This window comes from Staurois parvus, unplaced genomic scaffold (assembly GCF_062004578.1).
Source record: "Staurois parvus isolate SC_StPar_1 unplaced genomic scaffold, SC_StPar_1.0 ptg000022l, whole genome shotgun sequence".
NCBI lineage: Eukaryota > Metazoa > Chordata > Amphibia > Anura > Ranidae > Staurois > Staurois parvus.
Genome location: NW_028317818.1, coordinates 6,360,631 through 6,383,077, shown reverse-complemented (window position 1 = coordinate 6,383,077; position 22,447 = coordinate 6,360,631). Strand labels below are relative to the sequence as shown.

The window sequence follows — 22,447 nt, the reverse complement described above, 5'->3', positions numbered from 1 at the left end:
CATGGGCCCCCGTACCGACTCCTCATGCTGCTGCCAGGCCCGTAATCTGTCATGGGCCCCTGTTGTCGCTTGTTGGCATATTCCGCTCGTTCAGATGCTCCTTCTCCTGCTACTCCTCTTCACGGATTCCGTCAGCAGTCTTTCTTGGAATCCGTTTCCAAGAGACAACAGTTTGCGAGCACGCACCAGACGGTGCAGAAACTGAACGTCCTCCTGTCCAAGTTGCTGCTGCCAGGCTTGTAATCTGTCATGCGCCCCTGTACCGCCTCCTCATGCTGCTGCCAGGTCCAGAGTGTGTCATGGGCCCCGTACCGACTCCAAATGCTGCTGCCAGGCCCGTAATCTGTCATGGGCCCCTGTACCACCTCCCCATGCTGCTGCCAGGTCCAGATTGTGTCATGGGTCCCTGTACGGCCTCCCATTGCTGCTGCCAGGCCTGTAATCTGCCATGGGCCCCCCTACCGACTCCTCATGCTGCTGCCAGGCCCGTAATCTGCCATGGGCCCCTGTACCGCCTCCTCATGCTGCTGCCAGGTCCAGAGTGTGTCATGGGTCCCTGTACGGCCTCCCATTGCTGCTGTCTCTATCGCCACACTCTGCCATGTGCCACTTTCAGGTCTCCTCACACTGCTGGTGGTTTCCATTTTTGTCATAGGGTGCTGCATGGCCTCCCATTGCTGCTGCCTCCACCGCCACACTGTGGCTCCACACTCTGGTTTTGGCCCCGTGACTGGCCAAATGAGTGAAGTGTGCGGTGATTCTAAGATCGACGGCACTCATCTGCATGTCATACTGCCTGACAGTATTATTTCTCTTCCCCAGCAGACTCCAAGGGCATTTAAATTAAAGGTACAGTGTTCAGCACTAATATTAAGTCTCTCTGAAGCCTAGAAACACCCTTTTTTAAGTTAAATTCACAGCGAATATATTCGACTCGAATCGAATTTTTTCTACGAATTCGCCGAATCAGTCGAATCGAATTTTTGAATACTTCGCTCATCTCTAATCACCACCATGAGCATCGTGATCATCAAGCCCCTCCCCTACGCATTATGCCATATGATTGCAATCATATCCCCATGAGGAAGCCACATTATCCTGTGGTGTAACTCATAAGAGAGGGGCTTGGTGACATCACAACACTCTCAACTGACCTGCTCGGAAGAGAGATCATGGAGGGAAATACAGAGAGAGCTTGAATAGACAGAGGGTGTCAGCTACGATATATATCTTTTATACATGCAATATTGGGTGCAATGTGGAGCACCTGAACCATGTGAGTAGCTACGTATATTTTAATAAAATGAAAGTTTTTAAATGATAAAGCACTATTGGTTTGCCTATGTATTTCCTACATGCATGCTGAATGGAGTAGGAGTTAGAAGATGGAGCTGAATCAACAGTGAAGAAGAATCTTGGTAGAAGTCATACCTTCACTATAAGCCAAATTTGACCAAATGTACAGTAGTTGTGAGGTCAAAAGTGCCAGGTGAGAGCACAACTGGTGTCATTAATGGTGGAGGTGCACCAATAATGAAAAAAGGAAGATTTTTGATTGCATAAGTTTTTTGAGTTGAAAGGAATACACTGTATTAGTTCATAGTTATTGTGCACATTGTTTGTTACATCTTTTCACTACCTAGTTCACATTGGGATTATTTTAATACAACTATTTTCATGTCACTATTTGTATTTAAGAGAAGCGCAGCACTGTTATTGTATGATTTTATAAATGTAGTATGAAAGCATTTACAAGAAAAATTAATGTATTCCAGTGTCTAATTTACACTATTGCAGTGCTTTCATGTGTGTTTAAAAAAAAAAGTACAGCGTGCTGCATTTTTCTACACTGGAAAGCAGTTCAAGTACATATAAATGTGTGCAAATCACTGCAAATGCACATGAATGCACTCAAATGTGTGCAAATGCAACTTAGTAAAAAAAAATTAAATAAAGGAAAAAAATATTACAAAAAATGCACTGAAAATGAACTGTAAAGGCATGTAAATGCGCTGCAAACACGCTAAAAATGCACACAAATGCATATGTACAGCGGCGTATTTACCAGGAGGCAAACAAGGCATTTTCCTTGAGCAGCAATTTTCGGGGGGATGGCACCACCCCCGGAAGACGGGACCTGGAGACGCACTGCCGAGGATCCGAGCAGGGTGCGGGGATGGCCATGGATGGCTACTATCACTTGCTGCCCTCTGGCTAGCCCCACTGTGTATATCATGTGTGGAGGTGTTGCATCATCTTCCATGGTAAACACAGAAAATTAAACATTTTCCACACAGAATGGAGGAAGGTGAACGCCCCAGGCAGCTGAGGTTGGTTTGTAGTGTCTGGTAGGAATGTGTGATGCGGTGGTGCAGTGAGAAGGCCTTTGCGGTCTGTAGGAGCGGGGCTGGAGTAGTGTATGGAGGGGAGGTTGGGCTCCTTTGTGTCGACACTCTCTATATTGTCTGTACACTGATGGGCAGGTTCAGTGTACGAGGCATGTCCGGGACATGTCAGTGTGAGGAGAGGGAGGAGCCATGTGAGCGGTGTTGTCATGAGTATCAGTGAGGAGGGGCTATGCATGTCTTGTCTGGTAATAGCAGTGCCCTCTCCTCACCCTGCTCTAGTGGTGAGGAGCAGTCAGGCAGGTAAGGCCTTTGCGGTCTATAGGAGCGGGGCTGGAGTAGTGTGTGGAGGGGAGGTTGGGCTCCTTTGTGTCGACACTCTCTATATTGTCTGCACACTGATGGGCAGGTTCAGTGTACGAGGCATGTCCGGGACATGTCAGTGTGAGGAGAGGGAGGAGCCGGTGTGAGCGGTGTTGTCATGAGTATCGGTGAGGGGGGCCATGCATGTCTTGTCTGGTAATAGCAGTGCCCTCTCCTCACACTGCTCTAATGGTGAGGAGCAGTCAGGCAGGTAAGTCGTGTTGCTGTTGGTGACAGGTGGTGAGTCAGCTGTGAGTTTACAGATCATGCTCAGACATGCACTGTGTGTGTCAGGGATCTAGCCCCAATTTGTCTTCTCTCACACCGCCCACACCTCCCTGCACTTATATAGAGGGAGCCCAGCTCCCCAACCTCAGCACTTTACATGTCAAGGTAAGAACAGCCTCTCCTGCTGTCCTATAAACTTCTTTTCTCTTTGATCACGCTGAACACCAATCTTCATGTCATCAACACAGCCTGTCAAGCAATAATCCACTCATGCCTTCTTTTATATTTCTTTGCATGCGTTCTCACAGAGAATCATCCTTTCATTAAAGGCAAATGTGCAATGTATCATCTATCAATACAGATTGTATAGAACACTCTTCTATCATGGGCTCAGATAAAAAAATACTGGTGAGTGAATGCTCTATATCCTCTTTAATGGATGCACTGTTGTTGTCATCAGCATGTCATTAAGACTGTTTTATTGCAACTGGTTAATAATCCAGGTTAAACCAAGATTAGGGAATCAGGAGGTGGCAGCCAGAGGGGTATAGTTGCACTGGATGGTGGTGGCAGCCAGAGGGGTATAGTTGCACTGGATGGTGGTGGCAGCCAGAGGGGTATAGTTGCACTGGATGGTGGTGGCAGCCAGAGGGGTATAGTTGCACTGGATGGTGGTGGCAGTGGTGCTGGGGGGTGGGGGTCTTGTTGCTGTGTAGCCTAGGTGGTGGTGGCAGAGGGTGGCGGCACCAGGGAGGGGGACTGTGGCTCTGTATGGTCTAGGGCAGCACAAGAACTAAATACACCGCTGCATATGCAGAAATGTGATACAAAGGTTTGTGTTGTAAGGTATATATTTTTTAACAAGAAATGCAATCCTCCTCTTAACTCTGTCTTCAGAGATACATTTCTGCTTTCAGTAAATGATGATGTGTGCAATACTTTAAGGACCAGTTGATACCATAACATGGTGTTGGAAAATAGTGTTCCATGCGCACCACGTTGAAAATGTACTGCAGCGGCAATCTGCTGCTGGTGTCAATGTTAACTTAATGACACCCCAAATGCAGGTCTCAAACACAGTGCTGTTGCCTGCACTGGATCGCATGCTACAGTATTACCATGCAATTTGGTTGCTGTGTGTTTTATAAAGTAGTGCATGCATTTGGTTCAAATGAATGGGCTGAAATTGCACTTCACCTGGATCACCTGTGAATCACAGGAATGCACAGTATTTTCTGTTGCAATTCATGACGTGAATGGCCCTAAGTAAGCTGTTTGATATTGTGGGGCTTACACAGACGTGACCCAAATTAATCTGGTCATCCACAACCTTTTGATAAAGATATCCGTAGACTCCTCCTACCCTTAGTGCAAAACAGATACTCTTGCAAATTTAATTCTCGTGAATCTGCTATGTAAAATCATAAGTATACAGTAATTTCAAACTGGGTTTGGATTTTGGAACTATAAGAGCAACATTAAAAATACACAAATACTTTAAATATATTGCATTGGGATGCCTAAAGCTGCATGTGAAGTTACAAAACAGTATGATTTAAAACCTTTAAAGTGACAGGTTTGCTTAAAAACAGTAGCTGGGGACCTGTCATGCTGCACAGATACCCAGCCAGATTCTGCTTGTAAATAAAGCAGCCAAGAATCTGTCATTAAGTGGTGGTAACACTACCACCACCAACTGTCAAATCTCAGAATGATGATCTTTGTAAACAAACTGTCCAGGGATGATTACATCATTTGGTCAATAGTTTTATCAAGAATGGGACAAAAGTGTTAATTTATAATGAAAGTAGTGGTAGGACAGCATTGTCAGGTGGTGAGACATTATGGAGGTGTGAACATTTTTGCGTGGCAGGTCATAATGACTGATAAGAATCTGTCTTTCCAGCCCCAGATCCAATCGCTGACAAATTCATGCAGACTCCACCTCCGCACCATCTCCAAAATACGTCCGTTCCTAACTCCAGAAACCACAAAGCAACTCATCCACTCCCTTATCATATCACGACTTGACTATTGCAACTTCCTCCTCTTCAGCTTACCCCAACACAGGCTATCCCTGCTTCAGTCTATCCTGAATTCTGCGTCCAGACTCATCCACCTCACCAACCGCTCCGTATCCACCTCCCCCCTCTGCCAATCCCTCCACTGGCTTCCGATTGCCCAACGCATAAAATTCAAAATATTAACAATGAGGTACAAAGCTGTTCATAACACTGCCCCAAACTACATCACCGACCTGATATCCATCTACCACCCAAAATGCTCTCTCCGCTCCTCACAGACCTCCTACTCTCCAGTTCCCTGGCCTCCTCCTCCCATGCCCATCTCCAGGACTTCTCCAGGGCTTCCCCCATCCTCTGGAACTCGCTACCCCAATCCATCAGACTGTCACCTACCCTCATCGCCTTTAGGCACACCCTGAAAACCCATATCTTCAGAGAAGCCTACCCAGCCCTCACCTAATTGCTGATCTCCTCCGCTCTTCCCACCACTCCATCCCCCACAGCTATTTCCTCCTGTACCACTCTCCCCTCGAACCCCTCGTGTATCGCATTGTATTGTTACTGTACTGTCTCCCAATATAATGTACAGCATTGAGCAAACTATTGGCGCTATATACTGTAAATACTGTATAATAACAATAATATTAATAATAATCTGCATCACTTGACAATGTGAATGACACTGGATTTACATTTAGTGAGTGAATGAAAAAACAATGGTGATTTGATTTGTACATTTTTTTGTTGTTGCTAAAATACTAATTCTCGTAGGGCATAGGAGGGCCAGCTGTCTGGGATCCTTTCACTTGAAAGCCTCCCTCCCAAAAATCCCTTCATCCTCTTGGGGATTTGAAGTGAAGATGAGGCTCTTTTCTCATCAAAATGGAAACAAGGTGCATTGCAGGTGGGAGATTCTTTTTACACCCCTTACTTGCAAGGTAACTTCCCAAAGTTGAAGATATGTCGCGCGCAATGCTTTAGGAGGAGGGAGTCTTTACACATGAAGTCTGGGTGGCCAGGAAAGATTGAACAGTGAGCTTGTAAATTTCTCTCCCAAAACACTCAGCCTTCAGCATTTATTTTCAAACATCAAATAGGGGTTAGTGCAGACAAACTGGCAAAATAGAACTTAATTGCAAACAGGCTGGGTTCAAGGACAAACTCATATTTAACCTGAACCTGAATATGAAGAAAGAAACAATATTGCTGCTCCTGAGGCATCATTTAGCTTTTTGCAAAAAGGAATGGGCCAAGGTCAGTAAGAGTACCTATCATGCAATAGTACATTTTATGCTAAAAAATATAGCATTTTAGCTAACCACAGAATATGGGGATCCCAAATAATAGATATTAAAACAAGGATATTATTTTTGCAAGTTGATAACATAAACATATCTAAATTAGAGTATCAATGGCCATTAAAGGAGGAACAAAACAAAAAATGTAGATATTATCTCACTATAAACAGTGCAGGGAAGTCAGATATCTTATCATTATTATATCCCAAAATCTCCTATCATTAGCTTCTTGCATCTAATAATGTGCAAATGATTATATAAATACATAGTGGAAGGGGGCGCATGCGCGGCCGGCTCAGGGATGACAGTTCCGTGAAGAGAGCTCCGCATCCCAGCCAACCATAACTCGGCACTCACCGATCCCAGCGGCTGCACGGACCTCTCCCCACGCTTATAAGGGGACACAGGTCTCCACTCGATCCCCAGGGAATATGCCCCGACGCAGCAGATCACCAGGGAATCCGGGGAAGCTGACAAGCTTTTTCCCAGCTCTCAGCCCCTGCAACTAAGATGGCGCCGGCTCCTCCTCACAGACAGAAGCCTCACAGATGGAAGGGAGACAGGAACACACCACAGACCCCAGGCTCAAAGCTGCATTATACCCTGGAGACCCTGGTGAGTCCTCTCCGCCCCTGTCTCCCACCACAAGTAGCCCTGCTAAGTCCAGACCTAGGCTGGACATAGAAAATCCTCCTGTTACTCAGCCTTCCTATTCTACACTGAACTCTGCTATTTCTGCTCCATCCTTAATAGAAAATTTTCCTGCTTCAGACCAACCTATCACTGAACTGTCTATGAAAAGTATGCTTCTCTCACTGTGACAAACCTTACATGATGACCTGACGGCGACACTATCACAAATTTCAACAGCGGTACAACAACAGGACCACCGTATCTGCCATATTGAAAACAAAATGGGGGAAATGTTTGCAGCTCATAACAATCTAATAGACGCATACACTGACCAGGACACCGACATAGAACAGATTAATCTCAAACTAGCGGATCTTGAAGACTGCTCTAGGCGGAACAACATCAAATTCCGCGGAATTCCAGAAAAGATCAATTCGGACACCATAGTACCATTTTTACACCAATACATGAAAAACCTCATTCCTTCCCTATCAGATGTAGAACTCGCTATAGATCGTGTGCACAGATTACCAAAACCGTCGTTCCTACCGGCCGCAGTCCCTAGGGACATCCTCGCACGCATTCACTTTTACCACATAAAAGAAAAAATTATGATAGCCGCGAGAAACACTGCATCACTACCGCCAGACAAAGCGAATATAAAATTATTTGCAGACCTATCTAAAGTCACTCTTCTCAACCGCAAGAAGCTTGTTACCATAACAAAAGCGCTGCGGAATCACGGAATCGGCTACCAATGGGGTTTCCCCACAAAGCTCATTGTTATACAGCAAGGAAGGCTCTTTACAATTTACAAATAAACCTCTTGAAGCAGGCATCGACCTCTTGAAAGTTTGGAAGATCCTACCAGCGGACTCCCACCAACCCACCTCAAACCACACGCAACACATGGAAGCAGAATGGTCCGGATCCTAAGATCACCACCACCAGCAACCACCCAACAAGCTGGGAATATATCAACTACTAATGGCTGGCAGACGGCCCCATTATGTTCACCCTCGAATGCCTGATTATTCGTCAACATGACTTACTACGTAGGTCTTGTATGTTCAAATCCCCCCGTTACATAGTAGCAATAAGTGCTACACATACCAAGTTTTTTATACCCCTTTACCCTTTTGCCTACACCAGTGGATTGACTCAACCCCTTCTCATTCGAAATAACGACTTACAAGATGAAACATCCTCATCAAACCAGCGACCACATCCACCACATCATCTCTTCTTTGTGGAAACTTTTCTAAAACAACATGAAATACCTCTGCTACTTCGTACAACTCGCCTACTTCAAAGACTATGATTAAAATATCATCCTTAAATGTCCGTGGCCTCAACTCACCATTCAAAAGATCTATACTACAAAAAGAAGCTCGCTCGTTGCAGGCTGATGTCCTATTCCTTCAAGAATCCCACTTTGCCACCAGCAAAATCCCCAAATTTCACTTACACCATTTTTCTTCAATCTATATAGCAACCAGCCCTAAAAAGAAGAACGGTATCATCACAGCCATTAGAGACTCTCTTCAATACCACTTCATTTCAGAAATCGCAGATCCTCAAGGACGCTACCATATCCTGATATGCAAAATTAATGGAATCCTGTACACCCTGGTCAACATTTATGGACCAAACACCAATCAGCTCCAATTCTACAACAAAATAATTTCTACTATTTCTGCTCAGAAACAAGGCAGACTAATTATAGGAGGAGACTTCAACATTATCGGCAACCCACTCCTGGACTCTTCCTCTAGCAAAAGCTCCTCCAAACAATCTTTTAACGTCTTTCTACACAAAAATTACCTCTACGACATCTGGCGATGCCATCACAGTATGGAAAAAGACTACACCTACTAGTCCCCCTCTCAGATTTCCTACTCCAGAATTGACTTTTTCATCATGGATAAGTGGACTTTACAACACGCCACATCCTCTGAAATTGGTACCATACCCTGGTCAGATCACGCTCCAATTTCCATCTCCTTAGATCACAATAAACACTCTTCAATACCCCGAATCTGGAGACTTAACACATTCTTATTGAAGAACCCCGACCACAAAAAACTCATATTGGATGCTCACAATATGTTTTTTGACATAAATGGCTCATCTGAAATATCGATATACACATTATGGTCCACATACAAGGCGTACATGAGAGGTATGCTTATACAATTAAATTCCCAAATCTCCAAACAGAGAAACCAACAAATCTACGAACTCCTCCTCTCCATTAAAACAAAAGAAGAATTAAACAAAAAATCCCCAAGCTCCGCAATATCGGCCCAACTCACCAGTGACAGAAACAAACTTAGAACCCTCCTGCTCTATAAATATAACCTCAACCTTCAAAAAACAAAAACTACATTTTACTCCCTTAGCAACAAAGCCAACTCCTTACTAATCAAAATGATTAAACAACGACGACTAAGAAATAAAATAGTTTCAGTTTATCATCCATTCTCACGATCATTAACCACAAACCCGCAGGACATAGCTAATGCTTTTGCGACCTATTACCAACAACTATACAACCTACGTCCATACAACAATTCCTCCACACAATTAAACTTCCTCAACTTTCCTCAACCCAACTTGACGACATATCAGCTCCGATCATTCCCACTGAAATAGAATCTACCATTAAAACACTTCCTCTTAACAAGTCTCCAGGAAATGACGGTTATATAAACGAGTACCACAAACAAATTTGCCCCTAACCTATCGCCATATCTGACTAGACTCTTCAACCATGCGGCCACCACTGGCACATTCCCCAAGGACATGCTACAATATACAATAACCACAATACCAATTTCCCTACTCAACACAGACGTCAAACTCTATGCAAAACCTATAACACGCAGACTACTCCCCTATCTTCCCACTTTGATACACCCAGACCAAGTAGGATTCATACCAGGCCGCCAGGCACCTGACACTACTAGAAGACTCATATCCCTCATCCATCACTTGGAACACACCAAACAACCCTCATTGCTATTATCACTAGATGCTGAAAAAGCATTGGACCGTATACACTGGTTATTCTTGCACATGACCTTACAGAAATTTTGTATCACAGGTTGGATGTTAACAGCCATTTTAGCACTATACTCCTTCCCATCAGCCAGAGTATTAACGGATGGAACATTATCAGACCCCTTTGATATTACCAATGGCACCAGACAAGGTTGCCTCCTGTCTCCGGTCATATTCGCATTGCTTATTGAACCCCTGGCCTCTAAACTTCGAGACGACCCAATGTTTACTGGCATACGGTACCTTAACACTAAACACAAAATCAGCTTATTCGCAGAGGACATCATACTGATGATTACCAACCCTGCCAAATCCCTCCAAACAATATGTACCCATCTTCAACAGTACATGGCGGTATCCTACTACAAACTAAACAAGCCCAAATCCTTAATTTTAAACCTCCACACACCATATCTCACTCAACTATCCCTTACTAAACAGTTTCCCTTCACTTGGGAAAAAAATAATATCCCATATTTAGGAATCAAACTCTCGACCACAACAGACCAGCTATTTTCACACCACAAAAAAGTACTTGAAACGATACCCCAAGAAATTGCCAACCTACGAACCTCAGAACTATCTAAATTAGGCAGGGTGGCAACATTAAAAATGCTCATCCTACCGAAAATTCTCTATATTTTCCGCACACTCCCAATACCGGTCCCCAATTCTTTCTTCTCCAAACTCCAGTCGATATTTACTAGATTCTTATGGAATTTCAAAAAACCTAGATGTACCACCAATCTCTTAATCAGACCACCCTCCAAAGGTGGCGCTGGACTTCCACACCTTAAATCCTACTATAATGCCAATCTCTCCTGGACCAAATATATTTTTGGTGGCACCCAACCAGAGAAAAGTCCTGGTCCACAATGGAAACCTCACCTTTTTTCCCACTTAGACCACACTATCTACTCTTAACTACAATATTCTCGCAAACGACCTATTATTTAAAACACCCATGTATCCAAGCCACACTTCAAGCTTGGAAAGATCTTTTATCCACAGATTATGCAGACCCCAAAAAACTCCAGACCCCACTCAACATATTACATTCTATTACACCCTCCCTATATCTAACCCAGTGGGAAAAACGAAACATACATCATATAGCAGATCTTTACAAACATCACATTTTGCACTCATTTCATTATCTCCAGACCACATATGATCTCCCTGCCACTGAATACTTCACCTACCTACGCATCACACACTGCATCCAAACAAATAACATACCCCATACCATAAGAATCCCGGATACGGCCTACACTTATTTCTCCAGACCGCAGTACCCAAGTAAAGGCATCTCTACCTTCTACAAATATTTAACAGACCTGCAATTCACTTTAAAATCTACCTCTTTATCTAATTGGGAAATTACAACTCACACATGGACTACCACATTTAAATCCACCTACAAATCCTCTCATTGCAACTCACATTGTGAATCCTACTTGAAAATACTTCATCAGTGGTACCTAACCCCTACCAAACTAGCCATTTTCTACCCAAATCATCCCCCTTCCTGCTGGCGACAATGCGAGGACCTAGGCTCCACTCTTCACATACTATGGGCCTGAAAATCTATTAAATCCTTTTGGAATAGTATATTCCGACTAATATCCGAAGTTTCCAAAACAAAGACAACTCCTAACCCGGCACTTGCACTCCTACACATCGGGATTAACAATTTTCCTTGTACCTCCCGTACCATCATTGTCCACATACTTTTTGCAGCTAAACTAAATATAACCCGATTATGGAATACAACCTCAGCTCCTTCCCTTCAATTGCTAATTTCAGATCTCAACTTCCAATGCAAAGTGGAAAAAAGACTGGCCATTAATAACTCCACCCAGCATAAGTTTAACTCCTTATGGTCCAACTGGTTACAAAACCGTAATTGCTTCGTAAACCCCTGATACCTTACAATCAATCGCTCTACTTATCCATGTCAGATGGTACTCCTTCCCTATTTTACCTCAAGTTCTCCCCCCCTCCCCGCTACCCTTCCCCTATTATTCTCTCCCTGTTTATTACCCCCTTACTACTCACTACTCCTCCTCACGGTTCAGTCCACCCCTAACATACCTCTGATGTCTATGCAGTAACTTTATATCTAACCCTAGCCAAAAGGTGGGGTAACATTTTAATACAGCTGTATTGTATGTTTACATTTATACTGAACCAAATGTTTTCTCCCTGTTTACCTTTTGTAAAACTATCAATAAAAATTTTTGAAATATAAATACATAGTGATGACAGCATTCAATTTCCACTATATTCATGGAGATAAATACAAAATATCAAAGTTTCTTTATTCAAAATAAAGAAAGTCTAAATGATATCCGTGTTGTTTTAAAATCTGCGCTCCTTACGTGCATTAAAACTCACACCTGTTCTGTGTCCTTCCAACAGTGACACGCCAGCTGCTCACATTACAGTATATGTAGACCTCTAGATTTAAGGAGGTTTATGCCAGCCTGTATGTAACTGAAACCATCCACCTTGGTATGTCAGGAACAAAGGAATGCCAAAGAATAAACCATCCAGCAGTCACATTGGGTCACCAGAGCTCATAAAAAGCATAATACCTACAGTGCTCACTGTGTACTTTGTGTATTTTAAAAAATGCCAATAAAACACTCACATGAGTAATTAGAATGAAGCTTAAGACATATATAGCTGCTTTGGATTCACATCATAGGATCAGTGGAGCCTCTAGACTGATTGCATGAGCATGCTGACATGCAGGACTTGGCTGCCGATCTCTGCAAAGCACTGGACAGCCTTGTCTAGTCCCTCTCCTAATGGGGAAAAAAGAAGATTCGAAGCCATAAAATTTAGCTCTCCTGAGGCATGCTATACAAAGCAGCTAACCATTTCATAAAGAGTGGTCCAAAACTGAAATGGTGTAAAATTGTAGAAAGGTAAGACCATGATAAGATATCAACTGCCTTATAAATGTCTAAGGACAATAGCATTAGCTCACTGGAATGTTGATGGGTTATGTGTGCATATACTATCACCAGCCTGGATTTCGGGACAAATCCAACTTGGTATCCTTTAATCGGGTGAGAGAGAAAGGTCTTGACTCCTCTAGCTAAAATTTTAGCATGAATGTTTTAGTAGCAATATTTAGTGTGAGGCTTTAAGGTCTGTCAGCTGCTTATATAAAAAAGAGCTGTATATTCATCATGACTGGGTCTTTTGGGGGGAACCATGTTACAGACTTTGTGGCCTAAAGTCAATAGAGATAACCTTGAGGTAGTAGCAGAGTGCATGTAAGAAAATATATATAAGTAAAGCCTTTGTTTTACAGGCAATGAACCAAAGTCAGTTTGGTGGCTTGGCTAGGTGGGGGGCTACTGCCCTGTTCTGAGTCAGTGGATGAAAAATAGTTTGTTTGGTTGTGGAAAACATCATGGCAATATACTGGCCCCATTTGATGTAGAAGCTAGCTGTAGTCCTGAGGTGGGACAGATTCAAGATTAGTTCTTCCTTATGCAGCAGACTAATTAGATCTTGTTTGACATCTGTTATTGTCTTGAGAATAATGCGTTTTGCAGCCATGAAGCAGGTTGAAATCCAGGCCTTGTTATGTTGGAGAGCCTTAGCGTGAGCACTCAATACCTCTGGGCGGGTAACATCTAAGTGTCTAAAGAGTAGCATGAAAGGATTCTTTGATAGTTTGCACCCTGTAACTACAGTTGCAAAGTTTTCCAACTAGTTACAAAAGGCTGAGATAAATGTGCAAGACCAGAGCCTGTGGTGTAAAGACGGCCTATGTTCGTTACATAATGGGCACCATTGTTGGTGAATCGGTTGATTGGATGTCAGGTGAGGTATATAGGCCTGGTGCATAATTTTGAATTGTTGCTCCTGCCAGAACTCATTTGGGATAAAAGTACATGTGGTGTTGTAGCCTACCAGTATCCAATCCATTGCCTCAGAGGACTGAAAGTCCTTATTCCAAGAAGCGACACAGGAGGACTCTAGTGATTTGGTTAGGCAAGTTTAGTGGTCTATATATATCAAAAATTTTAAATTGTTGGCGCTGTAGTAGGGTATCAATGGCTAACATGTGTAACCTTTGAGACCTGTCAGAGCATATTCTAGCTACATGGATCACAACTTGTTGAACATATAAAAAAAAATGGTGGGAAGGCAGGCTAAACTGCTTCATTAGTTGGGAAAAAGGAAAAGCAGCACCATAGATATGTCAAAGAGGTGTACCATATCTGTGAGCCCTTGGGAGACCCATGAGACATAAGCCACAAACTGTTGAGCCTGTGGAAAGGCTGGATTCCTATGAACCGGAAGACAATGAGATACCCAGTGAGACAGTCCCAGCTTCTGTCTGAGTTCTCTCCAAGCTATTAGCATATCTCATAGTAGTAAGTTATGCTTTAGGAGAGGGGGGACGGAACATAGATTGCAGTGTAGCAAAGCAGGCAAGCTGTGTGTGTCTACCATTTGGGACTCCATGTCAAAATTAGAGTATCTAGAAGCTTGGGATATCCAATCTAGACACACCCTTAATAAACATTATAAGTTTTACACCCTTATATTTGGCAAGCTAGGCCCCCCTCACTCCTTGGGAGATATTATTTTTGTAAAGAGGTTTGAGGACAGTGTTTGCACCATAGAAAGGTTGTTAAGGCTTTCTGAAGCCTTTGAAGGTCATAGAGTATCATTTTAATTTGCATTTGTCCAAATCAGTGAGACAAAGATCCAATTCCATGCAAGTTAGATCAAGAGCCCTACAATTGGATGGGGTAGGAGAGGGCTTGAGAAAACAAATTCAGCAAATAGTGTTTTTTGTTGTAAGCGTATCCATTCCCTTTTCCTCCTGGTGGCAATTGGTATTACAGTATGTGCCCCCATCATAAGGGACTTATAGGTCTTCCATAGCATGGTGGCAGAAGAGACCACATCTTAATTAAGTTCAGAGTTCAAATGCCCAAACAGCACTTGAGAAACCTCTTTTTAAACACCAGATGAATGAATGACTCCACACCACCCTAGTTCAGGGAATGAGTGCTTACCAGAGGTAAATGACCTGAGTGGTCTGAGTGGTCATAAACAGCAAAATCATGATGCAAACAGGATGCCTGTATCTATATTTCATTCCACAACTACTCTTTTAAACTTCCCACATGAAATCAGCATATGTAATTGCTCATTCACTGCACTAGGATGATTTGGAGTCACTTTGTTCATCTGGTGTTTAACCACATCCCCGCCGCCCTATAGCAGATATACTGCTACAGGGCGGCAGGGGTGCGCAAAATATATATACATGATTTTGTATTTCTGGGTAGGGGGCGAGCGAGCCGCACGTGCGCCCTACCCGTGCCACCATTTGTGGCTGCGACTGTCAATCACCGGGTCCCAGCAGTGAAGCTAACCCTTTGATTACCCCTCATGTTAACCTCTTCCTGCCTAGTGTCATTAGTACAGTGTCAGTGGTTTTTTTAGCACTGATCACTGTATTAGTGTCACTGGGGATGTCAGTGACACCAAGTCAGTTCCCCCCAGTGTCAGAATGCCCACTGAAGTCCCGCAGTCCAGCTATAAGTCGCTGATCGCCGCCATTACTAGTAATAATAATAAAAAAAATTCCAGTATCTATACCGCCATTTGTAAACGCTATAACTTTCACATAAACCAATAAATTTACATGTGTCGGGAATTTTGTTTAGCAAAGACATGCAGCAGAATACATTTTGGCCTAAATTTATGATGAAATTTGATTTGTTAATTTTTTTTACTGAACATGCTTAATAGCAAAAAGTCAAAAATATTGTTTTTTTTTCTCAAAATTGTCAGTCTTTTTTTATAGAGCAAAAAATAAAAAAAACACAAATCAAATACCACCAAAAGAAAGCTTAATTCGTGGGAAAAAAAGGACATAAATTTAATTTTGGTGCTACATTGCATGACTGCGCAATTGTCAGTTAAAGTAATGCAGCGCCGTAAAGTAAAAAATGGCTTGGTCAGAAAGGGGGTTAAATCCTCAGGAGGGCAAGTGGTTAAAAAGAAGTTTTACAGGCACTGTTTGAGAAGTCTACTCTTGGATCATTGTAAATATTGCACTTAATTAGTTTCTTTTCACTAGGAAATCCAATTTGTGTTGTGGGTGTTATTTTCACTGTGTGGTACATACTGTATCACTTATGAAGTATTTGTGAAATGTACTTTGCACATGTTGGGAAAATAGCTCAGCACGTTGGCTTATGATTATTCAAAAATATATAACTTTAATACCAGTTCATGGGGGGTAGCAAGGTTCTGCCAAAGCAACACAGCATATCAAGTACTAACTACACTAAACAGATAAGAGCCTATAAGAAATTGCAAATCTCCACAGGACCGTCACATAGTATAAGAACAAAGCCTATACTAGAAATATAAAACAAGTCAAGGCTGTATCTGCTATAACCCTCTGACAGGTACAAGGAAGAGACCATGACTATCCAAAGTGGGGGGATTATGCCCAATTAAATACAATGGAGAATCAATCTCTGTAATATTTGGCTACTCCAATATAATTGGAGTTAATGCAGGCACAGTGGGTATAGAAACTGCAACATCAAAACACAATGAAGTACTACAATGACAATAAACAAGGCAGAAAGTAGAAAACTGGCAAGAAAGTATGTCTATAAAAATATCTCCTTACAAAAAGAATACAAGAATAAAAAATATGTATAAATGGCTACAGGAGAATTCTCTGTCAGTGAGAACTGTCTGGTTGTATAGATCAAAAACAGTCAACGTAAGCGTAACAAAAAAAAAACAGCTTTCAAGAGGGGGACTCTGGACCAACTACCATGGTCAGATATTTTTCAGTTGGAGCACCTAGAATTACTGCATTAAGAAAGAGTTACATAATGCAGTAGATAAAGCATAAGATGGCATTTTCTGGAAGTGTTGCTATTGGAGATGCTGAAGAAACTGAGAACCTCAAACTGTTGATTGCAGTGTCTTATGGGTACCTGAGACTGAAGAAACCTAAGACATTAATGGACAAGACACAGGGTCCACAGTTGGGGAAGAAGCTTGCGAAGGAGAACAGTAGATCAAAGTTCAATTTCTGGAAACAGTTCCTGAAATCAGCTGGTGAACATGCCTAGAATTGATGATCCCCAGCAGTATTTGATGCCGCATGACTGCAAGATCAGCAGGTAGGGCTTAAGAGATCTCTGTTTAGCAATGGTATTTAGGGAGATATCAGCAAACAGTTGCAAACTGTGGCTTTGAAACATAACTTCCTGGCGTTCATGAGCAGCTTGCAGCAGCTTCTTTCTGGTGCTGTAATAATGGAATTTCACGATAATATCTTTGGGGAATACATCCGCTTGTCTGAAGTGCAAGTGCAGCAATCGTACCTTGCAGATTCTGGCAGACCGAAGACTCTCGAGTTATCCCTGTGAGCTCTGTTTTTAGCTTCTTCCTGTTTATCATGAAGTAGATCAAGCTTGGCTTGGAGGTCCTCGATTTCTTTCTCATGACCATCTAAACTGGTGGTAGCATCATCTATGTGGTGGTCTAATAAAATTGCAGAGTGGCCAGGTTATTTACTTCCTTAAGGAGTTCTACAGAAAGCATGTGGGAAGCTGCAGCAATTTCCTGCCATACTGGTACTCTACATTTGTGCAGCATATATTCCTAAGTAGGTTCTTATGGGCTCATTAAAGCTGAGGGGTACTGCAACAGGATGTTTTCAATGGAGGCAGAGTCTTCTGAGGAGAGCCTTGTGGTGTCATCATCTGCCAGTGGCGCAGGTGCCATCTTAGCTTAGTTTTGCTTTTGGTTTGGGCTGCCAGTGCTTGCTTAGGAGAAGGAGGGGGGATTGCTAATCTATCCCTGTGGTAAGTGGCCTAGTGTTGGGGATTTAGAGTCCGCTATGCCTTGTTCAGCGCTAATGGGGCACAGAGCAGTGGAATCACATTGTTATGTCTGTACACTCTGTGCATGCACCACCCAAATGGACAAACATTTCATTCACATAGCATGAAAGAGTGGCCTTGCTGAAAATGAACATATTATTGAGACTGCTGTATTTGTTCCAGGCAATAATAATGCAACTACTCAAGGCATATCTTAAGCAGGTAGATTTGTTTTCCTCCAGGTTTATCAGACAAATACTCTAGACTCAAACGGTCTTTAATAACTCAAACGACAAGGGGGGCTAGATGTTCCAGATAATAAAAAAATTACCATATAATTTCTTTTAACTAGAACTATTTATTGGTACATACACATACATTCTAAACTCTGGATTAACATAGAGCAAGGATGGTCCTCCCTACTCTTGTCTTACATCATTTGGTTAAAAGTTGAACCACAAAAACAAAAAATGACATTGAAATCAACTTTGTAATTTTTTGTTGTTGTAGTTCACCATTACAAAGTGTGTTATTTGCATCTCTGTTTGAATCTTAAAAAGTAAGCTGCAATTTTTAAATATTTTTAAAGTCATACTATGGGAATAGGGACATGGTAAAAAGTAAAATTTGTCTGCAAAAGCAGAAAAAACTTTTTAAAGGAATCAAACATCCAGATGAAAGATAAAATCTCTTTGCATGCCCTATGCACACCTTTTTTAGTTTTCTTTTGCTTGTTTTTTGGTTAATGTGACAAAGCCCACTAGGAGAGTGGTGAGGTGAATTATTACTTATACTTAATGCCTTAGTTTTTTGGTTTTTATTCCTATGCACAACTTTGCATAATGTAAGTACAAAATGCACTTTTTTTCAACTGTTTTTTAAGGAGCAGTACATGTAGACATATATTTAAGTACTGTAATAAACACATTAAATTCCAACATATAGATCAGTAAACCATAGCATTCAGTTGAGACTAGTTGATGGATTACTGGTTCATTCACCCAATGTCTTAAAGTGAAAGTGCACCATGATGCAGTGGTAGAGTGTCTTATTGTCCTGTAACATCTGGCTACTGCAAACTTTAAAAATAATTTTTTTTTCTCAGGTGCTGGACAACAGTGCCCATATACAGTGCAATGTTTGGGAATGGAGCACACAGTAATACATGCAAGACGCCTTGAATGTATCAAAAGAGAAAACAGTAATACATGCAAGATACCTTACATATCTCTCTGTATCATTAACAACAACAATTAGAATGTTTGTTTTATCTCTTAAAGAACAAACTGCTGAGATGCTTACAATTTTATAGAGATAAACAAAAAGCTGAAATAAATTAAAATCCTTAAAGTGGTTTTATAGGTTTGGGTTTCTTTAAAATAACAAACAATACTTACCTGCTCTGTGCAATAGTTTTGAACATAGAAGCTGAGATTCTCCTCTTCTTGGGTCCCCCGCTGGTGCTTCAAGCCCCCTGATGAGTTCCCCCAGAGCACATTTTCTCTGGGGTCACTCGTGTGTGCTCGCTCCCAAGTTGCCTCTGTATGTCTATAAGACACACAGAGCGTTGCTCAGTCCAGTCCCCCACTCCCTTCTCACTGGCTGTGATTGACAGCAGTGGCTAATTGCTCCAACTGCTATGTCTCAGTCAACGAGGAGAGAGAGACCCTGGAGAGCCTCAGCTCTCCTGCACATCACTGGATCAGGATTGGGCTTAGGGGGATCTGAACACTGATTGTATTGAGCTGAATATAATTTACAGGGACAAATATTCAAAAATAAGGAACATTGTTGTCAAGAAAACATAAATAAATAAATAAATAAATAAATGTGTTAAATTGGCCATTCTAAAGCAAATTTTTGTCATGTTACTACAAAAGAGCGGATTTAAATGACTGCCAAGCCCCATGTTCCAACAGTTATAGTGCTAAACAGCTACATTTTTTTAAACAATGTTTTATATAATCTTTTAAGTACTTTATTATATTATTGAATTAAAATATTTTGATAGAGGAATGTTATCCTATTGTCATATGTTGAAGCACACAACGTAACCAGCAAAACATATAGCTATAATATCCTAATTTCATTTCAGTGCTGCCATTACTTATGCACACCTATAAATACCTAATATAAACATGAAAATATGTAATCTTCTTGTCCTCAGAGCTTTACTGAAGTATATCATTACTTTACTGATATATATCATCATGTATATACATTAATATTATTTTCCACTTCTGTGGTATTTTTTAAATTCTACCAGCTGCTAAATGTTTTCTGTGTGGTCATTAAGGAGTTTTTCCTTAACTTACTGTTTTGTCTGACACCCATGAAATAGACAGTTAGCGAGGGAAATTTTTCAAATGAGGACCAATATAGCTCAGAGAGCTTTTCTTTACTCCATTTTATAGCTAAGGAACGTAGGGTTCACATTTAAACAAACTATATCCAATTTTCCAATTACTTTTATTTAAACATTTGCTAAGCCACCCCACACCTCTCCCTATTTTAATTACACTATCCCAATATTATAAAGATGTAAATAATCATATCAACACTGACAAAAAATAGCAAGAAAACACATAAACTAATGGAGCCTTTTATATAGGAAGAGTGAAAACATGTAAATACTTACATAAATGTCTGCACCATAAAATCCATCTTGATAAACAACACTGCAAATATGCATACACAGAGAAGATACAGATTAGTACAAGGTAATGTACAGTCAAGTAAGACAGTTATAATGAATCATAAGAAATAGACAAGCATGTAGAAGGTTTTTGGATACATGTTTGTATTACTCTGTAGCTGCTGCATAGATACAATAATTCTGAATAGCTAGATGTTCATTTTTATTAACTGTTACCATAAAACAATTCTGTCACTGCTGTAGTTTTTGAAAAAGAGCTTGTTATTTATTTGGTTTTACAATCAAATATCTACTAAATGAATGACTATTCTCATCACCTATAACTATAAGCAAATACTATGGAAATGGTAATTTTACTGCTATATTCCAAATTGTCTTTTTTATGTAAAACTCTAAAATAATGGCTCTCTTGCCCCCTAGCAGTATGCAACTAGAGATTTCTTTTTTCATTCCCACATTATAAAATTGACACTTGAAATGTAATTGGCAGGCAGGAGCAATGCAGATGGCTCTTCTTTAAACACCAATTCACACCAGTGTGTTTATCTGCATTTTAACACAGCTGTAAAACACAGATCAACAGAAGGACATCTGAAAAACAATAATTTCCAATGTATCCTATTCATAACATAACGCTGTGCTTGCACATCAACGGACATCAATATGTATGTCAACGGATATCAGAGCACGTTAAAACGCAGCTTAAATTAATGGAAATGTACATGCTTTTTCCAGACTTTTTAGGACAAGTCACTGGGAATTGGCCCTTAATAGGGCTATTAAAAGACATAACATAGCAACCTAAAGAAATAGGCAACTGGGAGTGGAAGCCTCTTTCATCAAGAGATGTCTTTCCACCTGTTACCATCTAATTGTGAACCCGTATTTACCAACAGTTATGTGGTACAGGGCCTACCTAGAGTTTCTTTTCAACTGTTACCCAGTTAGACAAGTCATTGCATTGTATAGTAGTTTTTTGAAATTTAAAGGTTGCCAAAGTCTTTGTAATATGCTCATACAATCCATGGAAAACCTCCTTTACAACTACTAAAAACCGTGCAGTGCAAAACACCAACCATCTAAACAATACATTGAAATTTTATCTACTTCTGTAGGGCTACAAAGAGTAGATCTAAAGGAGATTGCAAAATCTTACGGTAATGATGTGTAAAGCTTTAGAATGACTATTGAAAGATTAATTAAAAACATCAACACTATAATGACTACAAAGACCTTACTAGAGTCACCTCGTAGTAAGTTTCAACTACATCAATTAGCTTTACATTTTTCCTGTGTGAATTCTGTTACAAATAGGTAAACTATGGCTTTGTATTTTTATTTATTTTATTATTTTAACAATCAGTCTCTAGAGCTGGACTTTTTGATCCACCTTTCATGGAACAAACAGTCTTTTTGCATGTGGAGCCAGAACCAGAATCCCATGACTATTTTACCATTTAAGCTAAATCCCAACTCTGTAAAATCTGAAAACTCTCCCTTGCAGTGGGTCTAGGGGAGAATAAAACTACTTTTACTTACCCAATCCCCCATTTCCCTGGCAGACCGTGCTCCCCCATGGTGGGAGGATCCAATGGTGAACTGTACCTTGGTGTCCTTACTCACATGGGGACCAGTCTAGCAGCCCAGAGAAGCAGATGATTTTGTAAGTAAAGCTAATTATTTTTATGCCCCCTAGACTTAAAGGAACTCTTGCAGTGCAGGTGAAGCAATTTTGAGTTCCCTGTAGGTAATCTATAATCAAATGAACTTATGAGATAAGCATGAACATTTTCTGTATATGTAAATATATTATTATTGCTTAGAACTATACTGTACAGTATGTGCTTTTGTAAAATGTCACATGAAAAATCTTCCACAAATCTGACAAGCATTGTCTTATTGGTAGCCTAAAACCACAACATTTAATATATATATTTTT

General features: G+C 41.1%; 1 protein-coding gene across 4 annotated transcripts in view; it reads right to left on the bottom strand.

The window, feature by feature from the left end:
- Positions 1-22,447, bottom strand: part of RBFOX1 (RNA binding fox-1 homolog 1) — a 1,043,447-nt gene that overhangs the window by 159,811 nt on the left and 861,189 nt on the right. For all 4 annotated transcript variants that reach the window (XM_089692050.1, XM_089692041.1, XM_089692066.1 and 1 more), the window contains exon 9: positions 20,491-20,530. In XM_089692050.1, the coding sequence (XP_089548176.1) occupies positions 20,491-20,530 (40 nt within the window). The remainder of the gene's footprint in view (positions 1-20,490; positions 20,531-22,447) is intronic.